We start from the raw sequence: 23172 nt of genomic DNA on the forward strand, positions 1-23172 counted from the left end.
CAGAGAGAGGGGAAGAGGAGGGGGAGAAAAATTAACAAGTGGAGAGACAATTTGCCCTTTCCTCCTCCATTACTCCGTATCGGATAGTAGAATTTCCTCGTTAAGGCTTACTCTCCTCCGCGTCCCGCTTGCTAAAAAGGTCTGCACACGGTGCACAAAGTTTTTCCGGCTTTACCCGGTCCTGCATTCGGCATCGGTTACTCCGTGCTGAATGCCGATTGGCCTGGAGGCATTTCTGGGACCACACCGCTAAAAAAAAAAATGACTAACATTTGATACAGCGTAATTTAAAATCTCACTTTCGTAGCTTGATTAATTTTAACTAGCGCGCAAGCTAGCGATGAAATTTTTGTACTAAGCGCCGTACTAGATTGTATGTGATGATGTGTCATTTTGCGTAAGTTACTCCATAAGATTTAATTAAAAATTTCTGCGTAGTGCAGTGGATCCTACTCCGACTTGGCGCGCTCGTTCGAGAATGATTGTCGGGGTGCAGCAAGCCCAACGAGGGAGGGAGCATCGTTTATCCGGCCGCTGTCCACTGTCCACGTTGTTTCCGTGCGGAGGGTTGCCCGGGACCCTGACATGCGACGGAGATGCACAGAGAAAACAACCAGATCTGGACGAAGTTGTGCATTACAGCGTTATTCCATAGGAGATGCATTTACGGATACAGTCTACCTCGGTATCCCGTCCCGCTGCTGATCGAGCCGCGCAAATGTCAGCCTATCCGTGACCAAGGTTCTTCGAGAGTACCAACCTACATATTATGACTCTGTGCTGCGTGCTAAGCAGTATAGCGCGCGCGATGACGCCACCTTGCAGTGCTGAGAGAAGAAGTTTTGAAGACTTGAGTCAGGATACTTTCATGTCAGATGGATCCATGGCCACGTTTCCTCCAACAAGATTGCGCAGCCATGCCTGCATATAGCTACTACTACCCATTGGGCATCATACTAAATAACGGTCTGCAACACCTTGGCAACCTCCGCTGACTAGATCTGATAGGACTAGCTTTTGATACTGCCTGAATTTTCCGGAATACGGAGTATAGAGCAGGCTAACCAAATCAATACCACCAATGCTTGCATAGCTAGTAAGCTGCTATTCCGAGCTGCCTCTCATGATCAGGAATTGTCTATGGACACAAGAACTGCTATGTGTCAGAAGGACTGGGAGAAGAAAAATCTTCTCCTCCATACGACGTCACCATGGGGGCTGGATTGGGCTTAGTGAGCGGACTTAGACTGCTCAGCCTTCATACTCCAGCTTCAGCTCGTGATCAGCGCTCAGGAACGTGCTCAGTTATACTCAGTGAGTAATAACGGCAGGCAGGCGGGGGTTGAGCGCTAAAACTGAAGGGGGCAGTTCATACCTCTGATCCTGGGTTCGGAGTAGTTGCTGAGCTTCCATGTTTCTTTCTCGGGCGGTATCGAACAAAGCGCTGTAGACGTAGTTGTACTTGTAAGACATTAGTACAAACCACTATGCAATGTACCACGTGTACGGAGTGTTGACATCAATCTACAGCCAAACGTGCATTCGATGATGGAGTATATTACTATTTACAAAGTCTGACTTCAATGTTGCATCGATACCAGGAATGTACAAGACCAGGAATGAATGGCGTTCCAATTATCACAGTTCATCTTTAAAAGTTTCCTCACTGCCCAATTCCTGCTCTGACGGGAGATCTTCTTCTTTCGACGCCGGTTGTTCCTGTTGATCATCGTTGTCGTTACTAGTTTCCCCGTCATTTCCGAGTTTGGACTGTTTCCCGCTTGATGCTCCATCTCCATCTGCATCCCCGTTCTTTCCATCATCCTCCGCATTTGAATCGACAATTGCTTGAACGATACGATCCCCGTTCCTCTCCACCAATTCCAACTTCCAATCCTTGCCATCGGTCATCTCATCTAGTTGTTTCTGGAAAGATTCTACTTCCTTAGGGTCCAAATCCCACTTTTTAAGTTCCTCCTTCGATAGCTGGGTCAGCTTGCCGCCCTCTCTCTTGGCAACGACTTCAACAGACTCCTCGCCAATCTTTGCCATGCGGCCCTTTTGAATCACCTTGCCTTCGGACCCGACCTGTTTCATGGCACCGACCTCAATCCCACCAATGATTTGGGACTCGGAGGCGCCGGAATTAACCAGCTTTTGGCTTTCATGATGGGCTTTCATGGCTTCGAAGTCTTCAATCTCCTCTGGTGCCAGTATCTCTCGGCATTGGATTGAATGGATATCCTCTGGCTGAGGAAGTTGGAATGCGACATCGTGGCATAACCGCGGCGTGTAAATGACCATCAGGTAAGAGCAGGTGGTGATCTCTTTGATCCATCCGATTCGATCTGTGGATTGCGGATGGCAATGAAATTGTACTTCCACCTTGCGCTCAGCACCCGTAAGATCACAGATGGTTCCTCCCGCCAATCTTTGGACCAAATATCTTGATTCGCCTTTGGTCTGGAGTTCTGCGGTGCTCTTACTCGTTGTCTCTTTGCCGCTAGGGTCAGACTCCCCGTCTTCATCATCGTCTTGTTGAAATTTCCCGAGCACGAAAGAATGAGATGTCGGATCTTCTATAGGCGGGTAGTTTGGTACTCCCGCACCAGACCTAGCATGGAATTGTTTGATCTGCTTCTGGTAGCAGAACGAGTATGACCACCACCCAGAGACGTAGTACATGCATGTACCCTCCATCTCCTGCAGTAATTCCAGCCCCCGATCTGTAGCTCGCGCTATTTCATTTTCTTCCGTTGTCTTGTCACTGGTAGCCCCGTTGCCTGTGTTAGAGGTTGTGTTGCTATCCGCGTTATTACCAACTCGAGGTATGTTGCAGAGATACCGCAGCCCATCGAGTTTCATTTCTTCGTAACTAAAGTAATCGAACGAAGCTTCAGGGGCCCAATCCAACCCTCCTTCTCCCCTTTCTCCCCCACCGTATCTGCTACCAGTACTTTGACCGCCACCTAATGGTTTCTGTGACGCATGGTGTTGTAGGTCTCGTTTATCGGAGTCGGCATTTGAGGGTGTAGAGTGTCCGGATAATCTTTCTTTCTGTAATCGTAGAATTGCGTCGGCTTCCGATTCGAGGACGTATTCATCGGGGAATAGGACATCATACTATATCAGATAGTCAGAATAATGTGGGAGAGGAAACTGTGCCGCAAGGAAGAAGTTGTATTAGCATACCTGGGGAAATGCCAGAACGTCGTCGTGGATGCTAAATGGTCGTTTGGCAGCACTCGCCGCACGGGTGATGGCAATCGAAGCCAGATAAAGGAGAGATACCGACTGCCTCATTGTGTAGAGCTTATAGTGACTGCGAAACGTTGGTTACCGTTCAGTAAACAAACACGCGATCCGAGACGGCGCAGTTCGACGGTTGTATCTATAGAAGTATATTCGGCCCGAACACAGGGTCTCCCAGGGCCATGTATAAAAGAGATAAAGGGTGTCCTATGACTATACATTCACATCATTGATAATATGCAGAAAAGAATTCAGTGCTGAGGGGCATTCTCATCAGTCTCGCTGAGCTCTAGAGTTGGAGGGAAGTTAACAGGTAACGTTGGGTTAAGTTGACAGCTTGCTGCTTTTCTCCGCTAATTACCCGCCACGGCCTAGCGTAGTACCCTTTTCCGCAGCCCGCTTTCAGCCAATCATGTTTCAAAGATATAGATTAGAAAGATACAGCAATTTACATCCCAAGCGTATACATGTTCAAGGACAAAAGAAAAGTAATTTCAACCTCATACCGGGGCAGGCTGGGTTTTGAACTACAAGTATGGTCAGTATCAGTCGCATGTATATTGAAAGCTGGGCTCGCTTACCTCGACACTTCGAGTCATGAAAATGTTTCCAGCCATGAAGCGGCTGTGCCTATTCTTGTAGTATCCTGATATACGTTGGATCTTCCCAGGTACCTTTGTAGTAACCCAGTTCCTGAGTCTGCCCTCGCCGCCAAGCGACCGATGCTCATAAGCAGCAGCGGTGCCTCTTTGTGATGCGGACTTTGTGGATTGAATCAAGTACACTGCGTACGTTGGAAGGCAGCCAACAACAACCGCTATTATTACGTGGAGGGAGGCAATCCATTAGCAGAAACTAAAAACTAGCAGGGCACTAAGATTAATACCTATGCCGCCTTCAATCATTTCCCAAATAGCGATCCATGGGAGAGTAGGCGTGTCCACCCACATTCGAGTACCAATTGTGAACCCGCGGCAGATTGCTGTAATAATGCATACAGCACCGACAGAGAAGATTCCGGCTGTTCGTAGATACGTTGTCCGGGTCAAGCGAGCTTTATATAGGAACAAGATAGGCAGGGCCATGACTGCACAATCGTGGTCAGTGGACTTGCACTTGGATTCAGAGGGTGTAGTAGCACATACTAAGTATATCGGTCAAAATCTCGACAACGACCACGTAATGGAGGTTGGCAACTTGCCCGCGAAAATCTCTCTCTGTATTGCAGGCACCTATACTTCAGCGGTCAGTTGGTGAGACACTAACAGTATCTAGCTAATTAAGTAGGGAGAGAACCTGGTGTGAAGTAATCCGATACGGTTGTGCACGAAGTAAATGTTACCACCAAGCAACCGATGTAAGCCTAAATACGCAATTTTCATAACATGAGTGACCTGTAGATCTGATAAAAAGTAACCATATAGTTAACATCCAGATAGGACAAGAGTTTTATTACCAGTATCACAAACCCTAATATCGCCCACCAACCACGCAACCACTTGGGCTGCCGATTAAGTATACGTCGAGACAGCGACAGCAAGGACAACTTGACGGACCACAGAATCATTGGAAAAATGATATTACTGGCAAAGGACACCTTGAGCTGGAACACTTCATCGGCATGCAAACTCTCATCGTGCGGCAGAAGGGTTTTCCCAGCAGCAATGATTCGATACGCCGCCGGGATCAGGATAATAGTGATTGTGGCGAGGACGTAAAAGCCCACAAAGGCGAATAGCATAAAACCATCCTCGAGTTGAAGAGGGTCGCCCCTTAGCCATCGCAGAAAGAATCGGAGAAGAATGGATATGCCTGATATCGCCATCATGGTGTATGATGTTGCTAGTACTTGTCCGGAGCTGAGTTCGTACATTTTGCAGATCTTCTAGTTTGGAAACCTGTGGTTGAGTATAACTCATGGTGTAGAGGAGAGAAATGATATGCCATTTTCCCCCTTGTACCTAGGTACTTGCCAAATGGCAAGATGGGATGATTATGACTCTTACGTCCTGGATGACTCTTCATCATTGAGGCAGTTGGCCTATTTCTCACAAAGGAGTACCTCATTATTAGACACAAAATCCCAAGTTCAGGAACATCATTCGTAACTAGATACGTTATATATATATATATATATAAACAGGAATATCTAGTCTCAAATGGAATATTTCCCAATTCTCCCATATTCGTTCCCAAAAAGCGGCTTGACCTTGCTATAACTGTGACATCGAAGAATATTAATGATAGCAAATTTTTACTTATATCTCACCATGGTGTTGTGGCTGCGTTTGACGATGTTCCTGTGAGTACAGCCGCATATGCTGCTCAACTAGGGTCCGTTGTGTTTGCCGGTCCAACGCTTCTAGATCTAACTAGAAATTCTGACATTTTATGAATAGTGGATTTGAAATAACCCGCACTATCTACTATCAACATCTGTCATCACTATATATGAAGTATGAATACGGATATGAAGCCACATAGTTAATTCCGTACACTAAATCTATATCCGAGCAGCGAGTAGCATAGCCAATAGAAACAACCAGTAGGACCCATCGGTATTACAATACGAGATCTTGCCATCCGTTTCTTAGTAAGTCCTGAGTAATAGATCCGTAATACCGTACTACCGTATCACGCCAAACCAGATCCGGTTTAACACGCTGCTGACAGACATCTTTGTAATCGCAGCTCCCCGCAAAATCTATATAGAGTGGTCAACCAACCACAAATTTGCCAAAATGCAATCGAAGACTTGGGAAGCTTCTTGAATCTAGATCCTTTGCCTGACTTTTGTCTATAAATAAGCCCTTCTTCTCCCATGAAGGTCCTTTTGTCGTTTTCAATCTGCATCACAGCAATTCTCGTTGCAATCACCTACAACAACAACACCCATATACCTCTTATATTCAAAAACTTGATTCCATCAGAGCTCCAAGCTCAAGCTTCCAATCTTCTGACTCGCTATTGGAATCTGGACGCCAATTCTGAGCAAGCTAGCAGCAACAGCAACAACAACATCCCACAAGAACAACCACCCATCCTCCTCAGCCCCTCAAACAACATGACAGCCGCACGCGCAATCCGCATGGCCTTCCAAGCCATCGAGCAAGCCGAAGGTGCCGGCGCTCGCGTCCGCCGATCCATCGGCACGCCCAAACTGCGCAACTTCAGCCCATTCCTGATGCTAGACCACTTCACAATCGGCAAGGGCGCCGGGTTCCCGGACCACCCTCACCGGGGCCAGGAGACAATCACCTACTTGCTCTCAGGCGGCGTGGATCATGAAGACTTTGCCGGCAACCGCGGCACCATTGGGCCTGGCGACTTGCAATTCATGACCGCGGGCAAGGGCATCATGCACGCCGAAATGCCGCACGAGAACGAGGACGGAAGCCCCAATGTCGGCATGCAGCTCTGGGTCGATCTGCCCAAGAACCTGAAATATGTTGACCCGCGCTACCGGGACTTGCGCGCTTCCGAAATCCCCGTCGCTAAAGTCGACGAGGGTAGGGTCATCATCAAGGTGATTTCGGGCCAGTCGCACGGCGTCGATTCCGTGCGCGACCTCGCCTACACGCCTCTATGGTTCTTGGATATTACCATCAAGCCGGGCGGGCGAGTCAAGCAGCTGCTCCCCATTGGCTGGAATACATTTGCCTACACGCTGCAGGGCACAACACACTTTGTGACGGACGAGAGCACGAAGCCCATCAAGCAGTTCCATAACGTCGTCTTCCAGCAGGCCGGCGACCATATCGAGGCGTATGTGCCCGATAATGCCGACGAGGAGAGTCGCTTCATCCTCGTTTCGGGCCAGCCGCTTGACCAGGAAGTCGTCCAATACGGCCCGTTTGTGTGCACGACTAAGGAGGAGGTGTATCAGGCTATGCTTGATTTCCAGAGTGCGAAGAATGGCTTTGAGAAGAGTATGGGTTGGCAGAGTGAGATTGGAAAGAGGATGGCTCGGTATTAATTTTCGGATTTTTTTATTCTTAAGTTATCTAATGGCGTCTTGTGATTTGCTTATCTTCTTTTGATTTTTCTAAAAATTGCTTCACTTTATAGTCTGTATCTTGTTTCATACCCCGGTGTCGTCGTGACTCATGCTGCTTGTATTCACAAAGTTTGTGAACGTTACGATGATCCATGTATTTTAGATGAGTTATTCAATATCTTTGCAATTGCTTACAAGGTAAAGTTCGTGCCAATCAAACAAATCAAATCAATTTTCCATACACGCTCAAGCACATACATGACTACTACTAATCCTCGAATTTTCTTCCAAAACCTCTATAGCACAACTCATTACCAGCGCCAACAACCAACGAACGATCCTTCAAAAAAAAAAAAAAAAAAGAAAAGAAAAGGACATGTTCTCTAACAAATATCCAGAATACTACATATACAAGTTCAGACGTCAGACGTCATACGTCACACACCGACGAAATGGGACCAAATCGATCATTTGGCGAAATGCAAATCATACGCCAACCACTTCCTTGCATTCACGCCCTCCACATCCAAACCAGTACCGTACGTCAACGGCGCGAAGAAGAAGAACGAATAGATAACAGCTGACAAGACAAGCATAGTGACCGCCCATTGGGCATACAGGGACTGACTACCCAGACGCTCCTTGGCGGTACGGAAGCGACCAAGCCTTGGCCGGCCGTTTTCCGTCTTGTAGTCACTCTTGGCAGGGAAAATGGGGTCGAGGGTGAAGATGAATTCGACCAGGGCGGCGGCGACAAGAGTCGATACGAGGTGGGCTGGTAGATAGTGGTGCAGGAAACGCTGACGACCCATCAGCCAGAAGGGGAAGTAGTGGAGTGCCCAGCAAAGGAAGAGGAAGCCAGTGCTGTTGTAGAATCGACTGCGAGTTCCGGGGCCCCAGACTGTAGTTCATTTATCGATTAGCATTTGTTTTATTTCTACAGACATCACGGAGCTTGTGTGTATCACTTACTCTCTTCAATTGCATCGATGCCTCGTCGCAATGACAGTTGGTCCGCGCCAACGATACCAACAAACACAGCCAGCAAACTGCTGGCGAACCACCACCCGATGGGGTTACCCAAGAAGTAGATCTGGCCATGTGTATCATTGTCCGTCCAGAAGCTAACGCCGCGCAACAGGAAAGGCCATTGAATCGGCTCGCTTGCGTATGGATGCTCGCTTGTAAGCGCGTTGTTATGGAAGAACATGGCACGCTGCAATTCCGCCCATTTGCGGATGAATCCTAGGTGTGCCACTTTCCGCTCTTGCTTCACCAACCGCGGGGAGCCTTCGGGAATCGAAGTCACCTCATCCACATACCACAAGTTACTGGCCTGCAGGATGTTCTTGTTGCCATTGATTTCTGCTTGCTTGTAGCCCCAGTCGGGAAGAGGCGTGGTGTGTGTCCACAACGCTACGCGCGTAGGAACGTGGATCAATTTGAATAGACCGGACAGGGACCGGAAATTCTGGCCAGGCTTCCCGTTCTCAACCTGGATCGTAAACAAAGTGTCGTCGTGACGCTCGCCATCAGCCACCTCCTGGGTCACAGTCGTGAATTCTTGATTTGTAGCCATAAGAGGCGAAGCAACATCGTGTGTCAAGAGAATTGAGTTGGTCACAATATGGCGCAGTTGAATAATGTCTCCGTTCTTGACCTTGTGGCCAAGCTTGTTGCCTTCAGGGAAAGGGGTAGCGGGTAGGATCTGCCATTCGTTGTTGGTGTCGTTGTATGGATAGCCGGTGACCTGTTGACCCTGGCTGGAAATCCGTCCATCGTCATAACGAAGAGGGTAGTGGTCAAAGTGGCTGTGAAGTAAGACCTTGGTATCCTTGTGGCGGATAACAATGTTGTCGTAGTATTCGAGATCGACAGCATTAGCAGTCATTGGGTTATCGGAGAGCGTTGCTTGGAATTCGGGAGTCATAAAGTCGTCACCAGGTCCAGACCGGGTCAAGATGGCGAAATGCACCTGGAACCAGAAAAGGTAGAAGAAAAACGGAACGATGATAAGCGCAAAAGCGCGGGCTGCAAAGTGATGGCTGAATTGGAAGAGGGAAAGGGTGCCTCGGGGGCGTTTGATGTCAAGCAGATTCCACAGGTCAATAGCCACAGCCGACCCGATAGTCAAAAAGGTAAAGGTACCGACGTACTTGGTGGAAATCACGCAGCTCAAACTGATTCCGGTCAGAAGAAGCCATTTCCACCATTTGCGAGAGAATTCGTTGTAGCGCTCCTTATAGAACTTGACGTAGCAGAGTATGCTCAGCGCTACGCTCAGAACCAAGCAAGCATCCAACAAAATCAAGCGGTCTTCGCCAATATGGGCATTGTCGAACACCATCAATCCGGACGCCAACACACATGCCGGCAAGCCATAGCCGGATTCCCACATGATGTCAAAGACAACGGGAATTGTCAAGGATCCCAGAGTTGCAGGCAAAGCGCGGTATGCGAGGTAGGGGACTTTGTTCGTTATGTAGGAATCTCCAATGTTCTCAAACGTAAAGCTGCCATCGTAGCCGACCAGCCAGCCTACGAAGGCGAACAGGAGCTTGGCAAAGGGGGGGTGAACATCGAAGAAATACGTGCGTTGCAGATAGTACGAGGCAAACTATTCTCCATTGTTAATACAGAAAGTTTCCGAAAGGCAGTCAGTCGGTTTGGAACGAACCTTTCCGAAATGCACCTCATCAAAGACAACGCTATCGGGGTAATAGATCATCCAGAAGCGCGTGATGAAAGCCAGCACGGTCATCACCGTCATACCAACCCAGTAATCCCATTCCGACGGAGACTTTTTCGCCTCTGCATTGGACTTGAGGGGAGAGTTCACAGCTCCCGTATGGGGCTGTTTCTCCCCCTTCTTGGCAGCAGTCATTGGTTTTTGAAAAACCGACAAGAAGGAAGGGCAGACAGATAAATGAGGCGTGGAATTGAAGTTTGTTTATAGTAAAAAGTTCAGCGAATGTGGAGGGGCAAAAGTGACCACCGTTGCTAGATAGATCGGGTCAGGTCAGCCCATAACTTTCCAAGCGTCATGAAACGGAACAGCGTCCATAGGGAAGGAGCATACGTTATACTCGAATTAGAAAAGCATTGCAAATGCAGGTTCAAAAGGGGAAAAGAAAAAATGGAAAAGAAAGCAAGTGGGTGTTGTTCCCCCAGTCGGAAGAGCGATCCTGAGGTTATTGTTTGCGTGTCCTTGACAGTTGTTGCGTCGGAGGCCCGGAGAGCGACAGTCGACTAGGCTAAATTTAAAAGGGCGGACGCTCGGACTCTCTCCTTTTCTGCTTGACTGTGACCCTTCACATTGAAGAAACAGTTACACACGTTGATTTCCTCGTTTGAATCACTTTACCAGGAGCTGCAATTCGTATTTCCGACTTAAAAAAAGCCGCAATGCGTATGTGTATATAAACGTAGCTAACTAGTTCATGATGCAAAACCAGGCAGGTATCCAGCTCAACAGGTATGCCACTGCACAAATCGTCGTATATGTAACTTTGAGAAATCTCAGAACGAACACCAGACTCCACCCATGAAAGAACTTGAACATGTGTTGCTGAACATGACACTGGACAACTAACTAATCTTCATCGGACAAACTAAGAAGCTCGATCTCTGTGCGGATCAGGCTCTGAAACTCCGCTCGTTGCATTCCAGTCGTCTTGGCCAGCCGGTACAGGCTTTTGATGCTATGGCCAATGTGCTGTTTAATAGCAACTTCCGAGGCCGACTGGTTTTCTGCCTCCTGCTCCAGCTTTGCAACGGTCGATCCGGACGAAGCAGATGCTGGCCGTGGGTGGCTCACCGTATTAGACATGGCATACGCCTGCTCGTTGTCATGCTCCTGTGCTTCCGAGTCCCTGGCCTCGCGGGCCGAGGCGCTCTGCTGTAAAATCCTTGCAAAGATATCGCCATTCAGGGACGACGCGCCAGCGTCAGCGGTGTCTTCGGACGGATCATGGTTATCCATCGCCGGCTGCACGTCGGCATACTGGGAAAAGTATGCGTCTTCTGATACGACTGATGGTGGTTGGAAATTGCGAGATATTTGTGTCTTTGCCGACGGCGTTCTTCCGGGCGTGTCGTCGTACTGTGCCCAGTAGTCATCCTCATCGTCATCGTTGTCTTCCTCCGTGCGTGTCTTGCCAGTTTCAGCTTCCCTCAGGGCGTCATCGATCATGCGCTCCCTCGCATGCTCATTGGCCTCGCTGATACTCTCCGACCATGTTGATCGGTCCGAAGCATCATCGCCTGGCTCCAGCTCGGCAATGCGCCAGCCCGGGCCGCCGCCGTCCTGATCATCTGAGCACCAAACATATATCACGCTCAGCTTATATTCGGAGAGATCCAACTTTGAGCGTAGCGTCTCCTCATCGACACGTTTGTACGTTATGGACAATGCTTCGGGGACTTCGATCTCTCCCGAAACGGGATGTGGCTCAAACTCTAGACCGTCGAGGTTGCGCGAGACGTGGTCAGCCTTCTCGTCTCCCCAGCAGAGTAAACGCAGCCAGGAGTCTGAGGGCGAGTTTGCCACCGAGCTGAAGATCTGAACACGCTGGCGCAGTATAGGAGAAAGAAGGGGAAGTAATGCGGGAGGAGGGCGGCTGGAGACGAAGGCCGTAGGTAGACAGGCGAGCAACGGCGGCAGCAGCACCTCAGGTTCCGGAGGGGGTATGAACTCGACCATCCTGCGTGTGTGTAGATCGTATTAGCGAAGAAAAAGAGGTAGGCATATAGCAAGGGAAATCAGTGCTGGGGTCTGCTTGATCGGGGAGATGGGCTATATGGGCTGCAACAGAAGGACCGCACAATAGAAACGCAGCAGCAGCAAGGATAGAGCGTACCATGATGCAACGTCAGGGAGAACTCGAGCTCGTGGCCGTTCGGCCGACGCCTTAGTTTCCATTTGCCCGGAGACGCAGACTGTCGCGGAGAAGAGCTCGCGGAGCCTGCAGAGTTTCGTTATCTGACTAACTATCCCGGCACTATCAATGCGGGGTCTGGAACAACACTCGTTTTCGCATTGAATTTAGTCGCTCCCAATCAGTGGCAGGCATGATGTATTTTTTGCATTTCCTTAACACATGTGAAGTGGCGGATTTATTCGTGGTTGTGTACACGGACGGAGCCTGGTCGACCGAACATTTTGGGGGCGATTTCTGCTGCTCATAGAATAATCAGACTAAGTCCACGTTGCTCTCAGAGGTTCTTAGCTGGTATTGGGTAGATAGAGTACAGAATTGTTCTTGCTGTTTGCCTTTCTCCTACAACAGTACCTAATTTATTAACATAAGCATTGCTACCTAGTGTTTTTACGCAAGCTTTCCAACTTCAGCAGCGTTTAGACTTGATTTTAAGTACAAGTACATTGTCAATATGATCGTAGAATTGCCTTCTTCCTCCTGAAATAACCTAGGCTAGGCAGAAGCAAGCTCACTGGGAGAATGTTGAGTCAACCATCACCAACGGCAACATCGATCGCTTCGCTCGCATACATGGCGCTGCCATTTCATGAAGAGGGGTGGTGGCCCGAGTGACTCGCGGCCAAGGCAAGATGTACAGAGTTTCCAGTATCAAGCAGATCAAATCGTTCTGGACGTACTGGCTCTATCGTCCCCCAAGTCTGAAACCGCCCGGGCGAAGACAATCGTGGTCGATATCCGGCGTTCATGACGGACGCGACATCCAGAGCATTATAGACCAAGCTGAATCTCCGTCAGTGAAGCTCCATCCAGGAGAATCCTTCGGCGTTTCCGATCATGGACAAGCCATATGCAAGCAAGCATTGGCACGGGCCGAGGTGAATCGCCGCACCGAAGCGACTAGCAGGATGAGCCATGGGACGTACGACATTGCAATGAAAGAAAATGCCAGCGAAGAGAAGATGAAGTTGGCTGGTAGCCTATTAGTAAGCTGCACGAGGGGGCAGAGTCGAGACAAGACGGCAGGAGCGACGGATGCAAAGAAGGAAGGAAGGAGGGTTCGGCAATGTTCGACGGCCGTCCACGGCGTCCCTGCCGTGCGACCTTCCGCTTTCTCATCGCTTATGAAGCATTCTGTATTTCCGTGATGGAGCGTTATTATTTGTTCTATTCCCGCTCAAGACCTAAGCTGTCTCGATGATAGAAGAAAGGGGTCTCATGTGACTCAACACTCAGAGATCCGCGGACCGACACCGGGCAATCTTAACCCAACCAGGCCAGCAAGGGAGCACTCGACAGACTAATCACAAGTTTTGCAGCCCTGTGGTTAGCAGACAGGCAGGCAGCGAGCGGGTGGAAGGGAAAAAAAAAACATGGCAATCGAGCCCTATCCGTCTGGTGAGGAGGAGCAGGGGCAACTCTCCAGCGAAGCCAAAACGCCCTTCGCCGACCAGACAACAACCGAGAATCGCCCGGATGGCGGCGAACAGACCGAAGATCGGCTGCGACTGGAGAAGAGATTGCGCCTCAAGGTCGACTTGCGGCTCTGTACCATCGCAGGACTACTATGCAGTCTCAATCTTCTCGACTCGGGCATCATATCTTCCGCCTCGGTGACTAGCATGACCTCGGATCTGGGCCTTGAAGGGAACCGCTATTCCGTTGCAATTTTTATATTCACTGTCGCCAGCGTTGTTTTCCAATTGCCGTCCACAATAGCAGTGCGCTTCGTGGGGCCCCGCATATGGTTCGCATTGATCACTTTTTGTTTCGGCCTGATCACTCTGTGCACTGCATTCGTGCAGACTTGGCGCCAGATGATTGCCCTGCGTGTTTTGCTCGGTATATCCATGTCTGGAATTTACCCTGGCTTGACGTATTTGATAAGTACGTGGTATACCCGCGAAGAGCAGCAGTTGCGATTCGCTTTTATGCAATCTGGCGAAGTGCTCATTCTCGCAACGGGGGATATCGTCAACTATGGATTGAATCACCTTGATGGGCGGGGTGGATTAGCCGGCTGGCGATGGATGTATATTGTCCAGGGGCTTATCGCTTGCTTTATAGGCATTGTCACCTACTGGTGGATGATAGATTTCCCAGAGAAAGCTGGCAAATCTCTCTGGTTCCTCTCCGAATCGGAAATCCAACTTGCATTGGACCGCATTCGCAAAGACAGGGGTGATGTTATACCTGATCCTTTTTCCTGGAAGAAGATCGTAGTGAACTTTGTAGACCCGAAATTGTACGGGTTTGCAGTTTTGTTTTTCCTACTGAACCTAGTCTCGACTTCGATGTCCTACTTCCTCCCCATTATTCTAGAATCAGGCATGGGATATTCGGAGAATGCCAGCATTGTACTGTCTGCTCCAGTAAGATACAACTTTGCCATGCACCCGCGCACTTCTTGACGTTTGCTGACCACACCTAACTTAGCCATACTACTGGGCCATAATTCCCACCCTTCTCACATCACTAATTGGCGATAAATTCCGCCTCCGGGGACCAATGGTCATATTCAATGCCCTCTGCCTCATAGCAGGGTTCATCATGTTCGGCTTCCCGGTCTCCAAACAAGTCACCGTGCGGTACATAGGCACATATCTCACCACAGGCGCCTATGTCTCCAACTGGGCAGCTCTAAACGCATACCAAGCCAACAACATCGTCGGCCAGTGGAAACGAGTCACCATCGCAGCATCCATTTCTGCATCTGATGGTCTCGGAGGCATTGCCGGTAGCTACATAGTCAAGGCGCAAGAGGCGCCTTGGTATCCGACTGCTGTGTGGGTGTCGATCGGGTCGCATATTCTGATGATTGTAATTGTTGGAGCATTTACGATTTACTTTCGACAGGCGAATAATTGGGAGAGAAAGAGACATCGGGTTATTGAAGGGACAGTAAGTAGCTCTGAACCTCTCCTTTCTATACATGTACTAACACCGAGTGCTATAGCCCGGATTTAGATATACCTATTAACGTTAGCAGTGCTATGATTGCTGGGTGAGTTTTGTTTTCTTATACTTTGATCTCATTCTGACGGGGGCAAAAAAAAAAAAAAGTATAGACATGTTTTCAATTTCAACTTATGATATACGTCTTTATGTGGATGAATGATCGGGACTATTTATGAGACTCCAATGCCATAACCACAAAACGTCTGCAGTTGCATAACTCCATACAGGAATTTTGAGAGAGAGAGAGAGAGAGAAGGAGCAGGGGTATACAGCAGCATAGATATTAACGAAAGAGGGAAAAAAAAAAGAGGGCCATAGATAAAATAGATAGACAGACAGACAGAAAATCATATTCCTCGATCAGTCTGCTCTAATTTACTCACCAACCGCTTCATGCCCGTCCATTCATCCGACGGCACCTCTTCTACCGGCCCACTAAGCGCTTTTCCAACCTCAAAGACAGTAACAACCCCATCCAACCCGCCTGTAGCCACGCGTCGCCCTTCGCGCTCCTCCCAGGCAATCTTATTCAAGCTTCTCGTCACCACTCCGCCTCGACCGGGAGTCGGCGTCGCTTTCACGGCGGGCACTTCGATGTCATTGTACAAATCCCATATTTCGACGTTGCCAGCGCCGTCGACAAGCCCAAAGACACCGGGCCGGTGGGGGGACCATTTCGCGTCGTAGACTACGTCTTCACGGTTGATGTCGAGCAGTGGTGAGATGACCTGCGGGGCGGAGGAGGAGCCTAGTCCCGCCGTGGCTGATGCGGCGGTGGTTGCTGGTGGGCGGACACGCCAGAGCTTGACGCTCCAGTCTAGACTGGAGCTGAGCATGAGGTCGCCAAAGTCTACGGGGCCACGGGCTGGGTGGAAGGCCGTTGACATGACGGGTGCTGCATGGCCGCGGTAGGCGAGGCGTTGATCTGTGCCGGCTTTGGCGCCGGCTCGGTCGTAGCGGTGGCATGGGTAGATGCCGCCTTCTTCGGTCCCGACGAGGAAGAAGGTCGGGTCGGACTGGGGGAAGGACATTGTGGTTGGGGCGAGATCTTCTGTCCTTGACGGCGGCGGGGTGGTTAATTCGAGGTATTCTTGAGGTTGGGATAGCATATCCACTGTCCAGCCGCAGACAACGCCGTCTGTGGATGCTGTTAGGATATTGTGGGCGTTCTGTGTACCGATTATGGCAATGCTATATACGGGATGCGTGTGTCCTGCTCCTGTGAGGGGGGTCTTCTGGACTGGTGCACCGCCGCCAGCTCGATTTGATCGTGTGTCCCATAGCAGGACTTGCCCAGAATACGTCCCGCCAACGATCAGGTTCGGATGAAAAGGTGAGAATTTCGCAGTGAGAATGTCTGATGTAGAGTGGAATACGTATTCTGGACGGGAATGAAGGTGCTGGTTCCAGACTTGAAGGAGACCATCAGGCTCATGAGGCGCAGTTGGGTTCTTAGTATATGCAGCGAGCACCAATTCTGGGAACTAAATATCGTTTAGCATATGAATATTAGACGTGTAGCTGGACGGGACATTGCTTACCTTTGGCGAAAAGCTCAAATCGCTGATTGTTCGCTTCTTACTCCATCGCTCATCGTAGAACTGTGTGATTTCCTTGATGCCTCTTCGCTTATTCCCGTTTTCATCATCATCTTCGTCCTCCGCATTCACTCCGCCGAGTTCATAGTCGGCCAGAATGTCATATTCCTCGTCCAGAGCACGCTCAATGACCTTGCTCGATTTTTCAACAAAGTCTAAGAAATCGTCCGAAGAAGTGACGGCGTTAAGCTCATCGTCATTCAACGTGCGAAGCGGATATCTGAGCTGACTAGCAGACGCTGCTGCTGCTGTATTATTGCCATTGGCTTCCTCCTGGGCTGCTTGCAGTTCTTCTTCAATCTCCCGGCGGATTCTTTCCCGAATCTCCTCGTCACGTTCTCGCTCCTTTCGACCTAATCTCTTGCTTGAAGGCGACGACGGGCCATCGTCAGTATCATGCGTTCCATTCGCTGTCATGGACGAGTATTCTGGTAGGTCATCGGTCTGCACCGCTTTACTATACGTGACTGTTTCCTTTTTCGGTTCAGGGGCTGGCGCTGGCGCGGGTTCAGGGACGATGGGGCCTGATGCCTCGGTTTGTGTGGCAATGGACTGTGACGGCATGCGCACAGGTGGTGTGAAGACCTCAGCATTTTCGCCGCTGAGTTGGCTTGCACTCAACACCGAGTTCGGTCGGCTGCCTTTGCGTGAGGGGCCATCTCCGTCTTTGTATAAAGATGAGGAAGGTCGGTCGACGAGGCGTGATATAAGACTGTCAAGCTCTGCTCTGCTATCCGCTCGACTCGGCACGGGGGATACGATCTGTGTCTCAGGATTTAGTGAGCATGTCGACTTCTATTCACTTGTGTTTACTTTACCTCTGAAGCGTCGCCGATGCTGGCTCGATTCTGGCTGAACTCTTTCTGGCGTAATTCTCGCTGACGCTTGAGTTCTGCAAGCTTTGCCTTTTTGGCGAGAATCTCGTCCTTGCGCGCCTGCATTGTTGGGGTATGCTGGATGTCTTCAGCGCCGTCGACGTCTGAGCATCAACATCAGCAATGTTCATATTCATCTCCAACAAGCATGTGGATCTAGGCCAGCGTATGAGAGCGCCGCAGTGCCTGGGCCGTCCTTACCATCTTTAGTTAGTCTTTGAACTAACGTTACCCGCGGCTGACATAAGCCGTCCGCTCGCCGGCGGCCCGGAAAAACTCGCGACAGGAACTTCTGTCTGTCCTTGGTAGATCGAGCTAGCAGCGTGCTTCAATTGAACCTGATCTCCAATTCCAGCCATTGACCTTAGATACCCCCCTCTTTGCGCCGCGCCAGTCGGTCCTCTTGGTATCTAGCCGCAGTTTCCTGTTTCATTTATTTTTCTTGCTGATTCCCATCCTCCATCTCCGGGGCGGGACTTCCATAAACTAGTCATGGCTTCGCAGGGTGTCAATGTGAGTTCGGGACAACGCTTTTCTTTCCTCCTTTCTAACGGCTCGTGCCTCGATAGGTCCTTCGCTATTCCGCCCTTGTCGGCGGTCTCTTTTACGGTTTCTTGCATCAGGGTACCCTGACCAGCCAGGCCAAACTTGCCGAGCAAGAACGAGAATACAAACACAAGGAGTCGTTGATCCAGAAGGCCAAAGCTGAGTGGGCCAAGCAACATGCACCACCAGTAGACTACTCAAAGACTGGTCGTATGTATACCCTATTATCCTATCCGCAAGAAACTTACTGCAATGTGCAATGTATTAACCCAAACACACCACAGTCGTCACGGACCCCGAGGATCCTCGATTCGACCTAGAAAAGTTCATAATCGCCAAGGCGGAGGAGAAATAGATGCAAACTGGTGTATGAAGAAGACTGGAAGGTGGTCGCGGGTTTATAGATGGCATTTATGCGACGATTATAGATGCCGGACAAAAAAAGGCATCATTATTACTACTACGAAGGCATGGTTGAAGCCAATCTGTATCATTTACATCGTCTCCTTTATATTTTTTTTTTCCTATTTTACTTTTTTTTTTGCTGAGTATGTTGACATTGCGAGTGAAAGGGAAAATCTTACCATGATAGACCATTGCTGCCATCCTTGTATATATCCTGGTCATTGTTACTGTCTTGTACACTACGGTTAACCGCGTAGGGTAGGGAGCATCTCAAAGATTGTACCTTTAAGAGGCTTCCAGAGATTTTACTTGGCTTGCTATCAGAATCTTTCTCTCAAGCCTTTTTTTTTTTCAATGACTGTTCTACTAGTGGCACAAGACAACATGTCTGGATTCGCTTTCGTGATTCATAAGGTATGCTGCTGATTATCAGTCGTAAGGGTCGTAATCTCTACATTTCTTTCCGTTTGAAATGACATGACAATTCCTTTCAGCTTGCTTGAATGCTTGCTAGACCTATGATGCGGCCTATTTCATCCAAGGGCTTTCTTGATGCGTTGACTCTCAGAGGCTCAACCGGTACGTGCGGTCGAAATAATCCCTTCTCAGTGTCCCATTCCCATCCCTTATTCACCAGTGTGTTTATTAATTCCGAACTAGTTGTGTGGTTTGCGATCTTATCTAGGCCTAGGTATTCTGCGGCCACTTCAGGTCTGATCGATTCGTAGATGCGGCTTATATTCTTGAAGGATTTTTCGGCGTAAAATTCTAGAGGAAAAAAAAAAAAAGAAAAAGGGGAGCTTAGCTGGTGGTCCGATAGTAAAGCAAAGGACGCTTCTTTGAGCTTTTTGTTCCAAATATAGATACTCACCATCGAACCTCTGCACAATAATGCTGACTGGTTCAGGCCAGGGCTGGTTCCTCAATATCTCGTAGGTCTCGGAATACTTGTTTTGCCATATTGAACGTAGCACGGCAATACTATTCTGGAGCACGGGGTCGTCTTCTACCATTGTCGGTGGCATGCGATGCGTCAAAGCACGAGCTTCTTGACTAGATCCGTCCCATCAGCAGCGTTAGTTTGCTTTTTGCTTTCCACGGCAGCCATAAAACGCAACTCACATATCGTCTATGAGGAGATGTGAAAAGAGGAACGAGGCATAGAAGGCACTCAAAAGAGCCCGGTCGCCGGTTACTGCAGCTTGTGTGAACTGCAGACAGGTCTCGTCCTCGTACGAGCTAAGGATATCGTAGAGAGCGTCGGGCGCGGCAGTCTCAGCAAGCACTTTCTGCAGCTGCGCGAGAGAAAGCGGCGGAAGAGCCATTCTGCTGTTGCATAGAATATTGGTATGGATCAAGAGAAGTTTGGTAGCTGAGGTCCTGAGGAGAGGACAAGAGAATCTGCGGGGAGCAAACACGGGCCCGCAGAGCCTCCACCCTGAGCACTAAGGCTTGCTTGCGTACGCTCCTGCCGTCATTCGCCAAGCCGTCCAAGAGACCACCTGGCGGCGCGGAGCTGTCCTTTTCATATACTAAAACACTCAACACCACCCAGGGTTTATCAGCGCAAAAAACACCTCGCCACGGTGTCTTTCTCTCGCTTGATCTGAATTTCTCCTGTTCGCCGGCCGTCATGGCCTCCACACCACTTGATCCCTTTCTGAAGGGAAACACAGGGAGAAACATCCGCGGCCTCCTCCGCATTGTTATTCTGTGCACCATTGCTGCGGCCGCCATTGCCAGCCGTCTTTTCAGTGTTATTCGTGCGTTGCGAGTCCAATTGAGATGCTTGTTTCTTGTAAAGCCGACTGACGTGTCATTTCTAGGCTTTGAAAGTATTATCCATGAATGTGCGTATCTCGAATCTCCTTCGGATGAAAAGCAATTGCTTCCGCCGCCTATAACCGTTCCGGAAGAAATACTGACAAGGCCATTGTTTTGCAGTCGATCCTTGGTTCAACTTCAGAGCAACTAAGCACTTGGTTGAACATGGATTCTACAGTTTTTGGGATTGGTTTGATGACCGTATGGCTGCTACCAACATGCCAAGGCGAACAAAGGGAAGCTGACAGATTGATAGGAACGTGGCATCCTCTCGGGCGTGTCACTGGCGGTACACTCTACCCCGGCCTGATGGTTACCAGTGGTGTGATCTATCATTTCCTTCGGTTCCTCACCATTCCTGTCGACATTCGAAACATTTGTGTGTTGCTGGCACCGGGGTTCTCGGGCTTAACTGCCCTGGCGACTTACCTTCTGACCAACGAAATGACAACGTCTCCTTCTGCTGGCCTGCTCGCTGCGGCGTTTATGGGCATTACTCCGGGGTACATCTCGCGATCTGTTGCCGGAAGTTACGATAACGAGGCTATTGCTATTTTCCTTCTCGTCTTTACCTTTTTCCTGTGGATCAAAGCTGTCAAGAACGGCTCAATTATGTGGGGAGCTTTCACTGCATTATTCTATGGGTATATGGTCTCTGCTTGGGGTGGATACGTCTTCATCACCAATTTGATTCCTTTGCACATTTTCGTTCTCATTTGCATGGGCCGATACAGCTCGCGTCTGTACATCAGCTACACCACATGGTACGCTCTGGGAACCTTGGCGAGCATGCAAATTCCTTTTGTAGGGTTCTTGCCAATCCGCAGCAGCGACCACATGTCTGCTCTAGGTGAGAATCATCCTCTGAACCTAGAGAAATGTTTACTTCTTACTTACCGTCTCAGGTGTTTTTGGTTTGATCCAACTGGTTGCTTTCGTTGACTTCATCCGAGCTCAAGTTCCTGGCAAGCAATTCCAGACGCTCTTGACTTCCCTGGTCCTACTGGTTTTCGGTGTCTCATTCATCGGACTGGTCGGTCTGACCGTGTCGGGTGTCATTGCACCATGGAGCGGTCGTTTCTACTCCCTTTGGGACACGGGATACGCCAAGATTCACATTCCTATCATTGCATCGGTGTCTGAACATCAACCGACGGCATGGCCAGCATTCTTCTTCGACCTTAACTTCTTGATCTGGCTTTTCCCTGCCGGTGTATACATGTGCTTCCGCGAGCTTCACGATGAGCATGTCTTTGTTGTCATCTACTCCGTTCTTGCCAGCTACTTCGCCGGTGTGATGGTCCGTTTGATGCTCACTCTGACTCCTATTGTCTGTGTCGCGGCTGCTTTGGCATTATCCAACGTCTTGGACACCTACCTACTTGCCAAGGACCCACCAGCCAGCAAAGAAGCTGCCTCGACTAAGAATACGGACGGACTTCGAAGCGATCGCGGCACTGTTTACGGTATCCGCGCAACATCCTCTAAGGCGTTTGTAATTACCGCAGTTGCTGGCTACCTCATGCTTTTTGTCGCTCACTGCACCTGGGTTACTTCCAACGCTTACTCCTCGCCATCCGTGGTGTTGGCCAGCCGCATGCCTGATGGCAGCCAGTTCATCATTGACGACTACCGTGAGGCATACTACTGGCTGCGTCAGAACACCGCGCAAAACGCCAAGATCATGTCATGGTGGGACTATGGCTACCAGATCGGTGGCATGGCTGATCGCCCGACCCTAGTTGACAACAATACGTGGAATAACACCCACATTGCCACCGTCGGAAAGGCCATGAGCTCTCGCGAGGAAGTCAGCTACCCAATCCTCCGGGAGCATGATGTTGACTACATTCTGGTAGTCTTTGGAGGATTACTTGGCTACTCTGGAGATGACATTAACAAGTTCCTGTGGATGGTGCGTATCGCCGAGGGCATCTGGCCGGACCAGGTGAAGGAGCGAGACTTTTTCACCGCTCGCGGCGAGTATCGTGTTGATGATGGAGCCACTCCCACGATGCGTAACAGTTTGATGTAAGCTTTCCCCAACCGTCACTTTATATTTCTATATATCAAATAGAAACCTGCGAGCTAATAAATGAATAGGTACAAAATGTCCTACTACAACTTCAACCAACTCTTCCCTGGAGGACAAGCCCAGGACCGCGTTCGTGGCGCCAGGCTACCCGCCGAGGGTCCTCAACTGAGCACCATCGAGGAAGCATTCACCAGCGAAAACTGGATTATCCGTATCTACAAAGTCAAGCCACTAGACAATATAGGCCGCGACCACCAAAGCGCCGTTGCATTTGAAAAGGGCCACAAGAAGAAGAAGAGCACGAAGAGGAAGGGTCCACCTGTTTTGCGTGTTGAATAGAACATCTCCGAAAAGAGAAAGAAATCCCGATTCTGGAGAATTTTTTTTTTCCCGCCTTGTTGTATTCTGCTATGTGTCTTTTCTGGGTGAAAATGGAAAATCTTTTGCATAAAATCTTTCTTTGTATGATAATATGTTTTATATAAGTTTAAAGTATTAGAGCTGACCAAGAGGATTTATATGTTCCTGTCTGATTCTGTGTCGTACGTAGTACCTGATTTATTGATTGTATGTCTGATATACATAGAGTCTGAAGAGAAGTAGTTACCTGCCTGTGAAAACGAAATAATAATAATAATAATAATAATAATAATAATAAAGGAAAGAAACTCTGTATATTGTACACATACATACATACATCTTCCTCCTCCCTCTCGTATTAGGATCTCTCTCTTTTGAGACAAAT

At 49.2% G+C, this 23172-nt stretch overlaps 9 protein-coding genes across 9 annotated transcripts; 4 read left to right on the forward strand and 5 right to left on the reverse strand.

The window, feature by feature from the left end:
- Nucleotides 1-1638: 1638 nt before the first annotated feature.
- Nucleotides 1639-5125, reverse strand: UA08_07785 (hypothetical protein; the record flags this gene model as incomplete). Its single annotated transcript, XM_020263011.1, has 6 exons — nt 1639-3123; nt 3193-3294; nt 3759-3779; nt 3834-4036; nt 4139-4396; nt 4837-5125. The coding sequence occupies 6 exons, from the start codon at nt 5123-5125 to the stop codon at nt 1639-1641; spliced, it is 2358 nt and encodes a 785-aa protein (XP_020117093.1).
- Nucleotides 5126-6073: 948 nt separating this feature from the next.
- Nucleotides 6074-7228, forward strand: UA08_07786 (hypothetical protein; the record flags this gene model as incomplete). The annotated part of the gene is made up of 1 exon (XM_020263012.1): nt 6074-7228. The coding sequence occupies one exon, from the start codon at nt 6074-6076 to the stop codon at nt 7226-7228; it is 1155 nt and encodes a 384-aa protein (XP_020117092.1).
- A 488-nt stretch (nt 7229-7716) lies between these two features.
- On the reverse strand, nt 7717-10133 carry UA08_07787 (hypothetical protein; the record flags this gene model as incomplete). Its single annotated transcript, XM_020263013.1, has 3 exons — nt 7717-8150; nt 8222-9866; nt 9927-10133. 3 exons carry the CDS (start codon nt 10131-10133, stop codon nt 7717-7719), a joined length of 2286 nt encoding a protein of 761 aa, XP_020117099.1.
- A 708-nt stretch (nt 10134-10841) lies between these two features.
- Nucleotides 10842-12321, reverse strand: UA08_07788 (hypothetical protein; the record flags this gene model as incomplete). The annotated part of the gene is made up of 3 exons (XM_020263015.1): nt 10842-11952; nt 12109-12213; nt 12275-12321. 3 exons carry the CDS (start codon nt 12319-12321, stop codon nt 10842-10844), a joined length of 1263 nt encoding a protein of 420 aa, XP_020117098.1.
- A 1238-nt stretch (nt 12322-13559) lies between these two features.
- Nucleotides 13560-15166, forward strand: UA08_07789 (hypothetical protein; the record flags this gene model as incomplete). Its single annotated transcript, XM_020263016.1, has 3 exons — nt 13560-14558; nt 14623-15087; nt 15143-15166. The coding sequence occupies 3 exons, from the start codon at nt 13560-13562 to the stop codon at nt 15164-15166; spliced, it is 1488 nt and encodes a 495-aa protein (XP_020116911.1).
- A 325-nt stretch (nt 15167-15491) lies between these two features.
- UA08_07790 (hypothetical protein) lies at nt 15492-17683 on the reverse strand (the record flags this gene model as incomplete). Its single annotated transcript, XM_020263017.1, has 3 exons — nt 15492-16628; nt 16686-17504; nt 17561-17683. 3 exons carry the CDS (start codon nt 17681-17683, stop codon nt 15492-15494), a joined length of 2079 nt encoding a protein of 692 aa, XP_020116912.1.
- Nucleotides 17684-18109: 426 nt separating this feature from the next.
- Nucleotides 18110-18518, forward strand: UA08_07791 (hypothetical protein; the record flags this gene model as incomplete). Its single annotated transcript, XM_020263018.1, has 3 exons — nt 18110-18130; nt 18187-18373; nt 18448-18518. 3 exons carry the CDS (start codon nt 18110-18112, stop codon nt 18516-18518), a joined length of 279 nt encoding a protein of 92 aa, XP_020116913.1.
- A 540-nt stretch (nt 18519-19058) lies between these two features.
- UA08_07792 (hypothetical protein) lies at nt 19059-19893 on the reverse strand (the record flags this gene model as incomplete). The annotated part of the gene is made up of 3 exons (XM_020263019.1): nt 19059-19336; nt 19440-19621; nt 19691-19893. The coding sequence occupies 3 exons, from the start codon at nt 19891-19893 to the stop codon at nt 19059-19061; spliced, it is 663 nt and encodes a 220-aa protein (XP_020116914.1).
- Nucleotides 19894-20201: 308 nt separating this feature from the next.
- On the forward strand, nt 20202-22766 carry UA08_07793 (Dolichyl-diphosphooligosaccharide--protein glycosyltransferase subunit stt3; the record flags this gene model as incomplete). Its single annotated transcript, XM_020263020.1, has 5 exons — nt 20202-20331; nt 20395-20418; nt 20571-21242; nt 21298-22423; nt 22496-22766. 5 exons carry the CDS (start codon nt 20202-20204, stop codon nt 22764-22766), a joined length of 2223 nt encoding a protein of 740 aa, XP_020116907.1.
- Nucleotides 22767-23172: the final 406 nt, after the last annotated feature.

The sequence above is a fragment of the Talaromyces atroroseus genome, assembly GCF_001907595.1.
Source record: "Talaromyces atroroseus strain IBT 11181 chromosome Unknown scaffold_12, whole genome shotgun sequence".
Classification (NCBI taxonomy): Eukaryota; Fungi; Ascomycota; class Eurotiomycetes; order Eurotiales; family Trichocomaceae; genus Talaromyces; species Talaromyces atroroseus.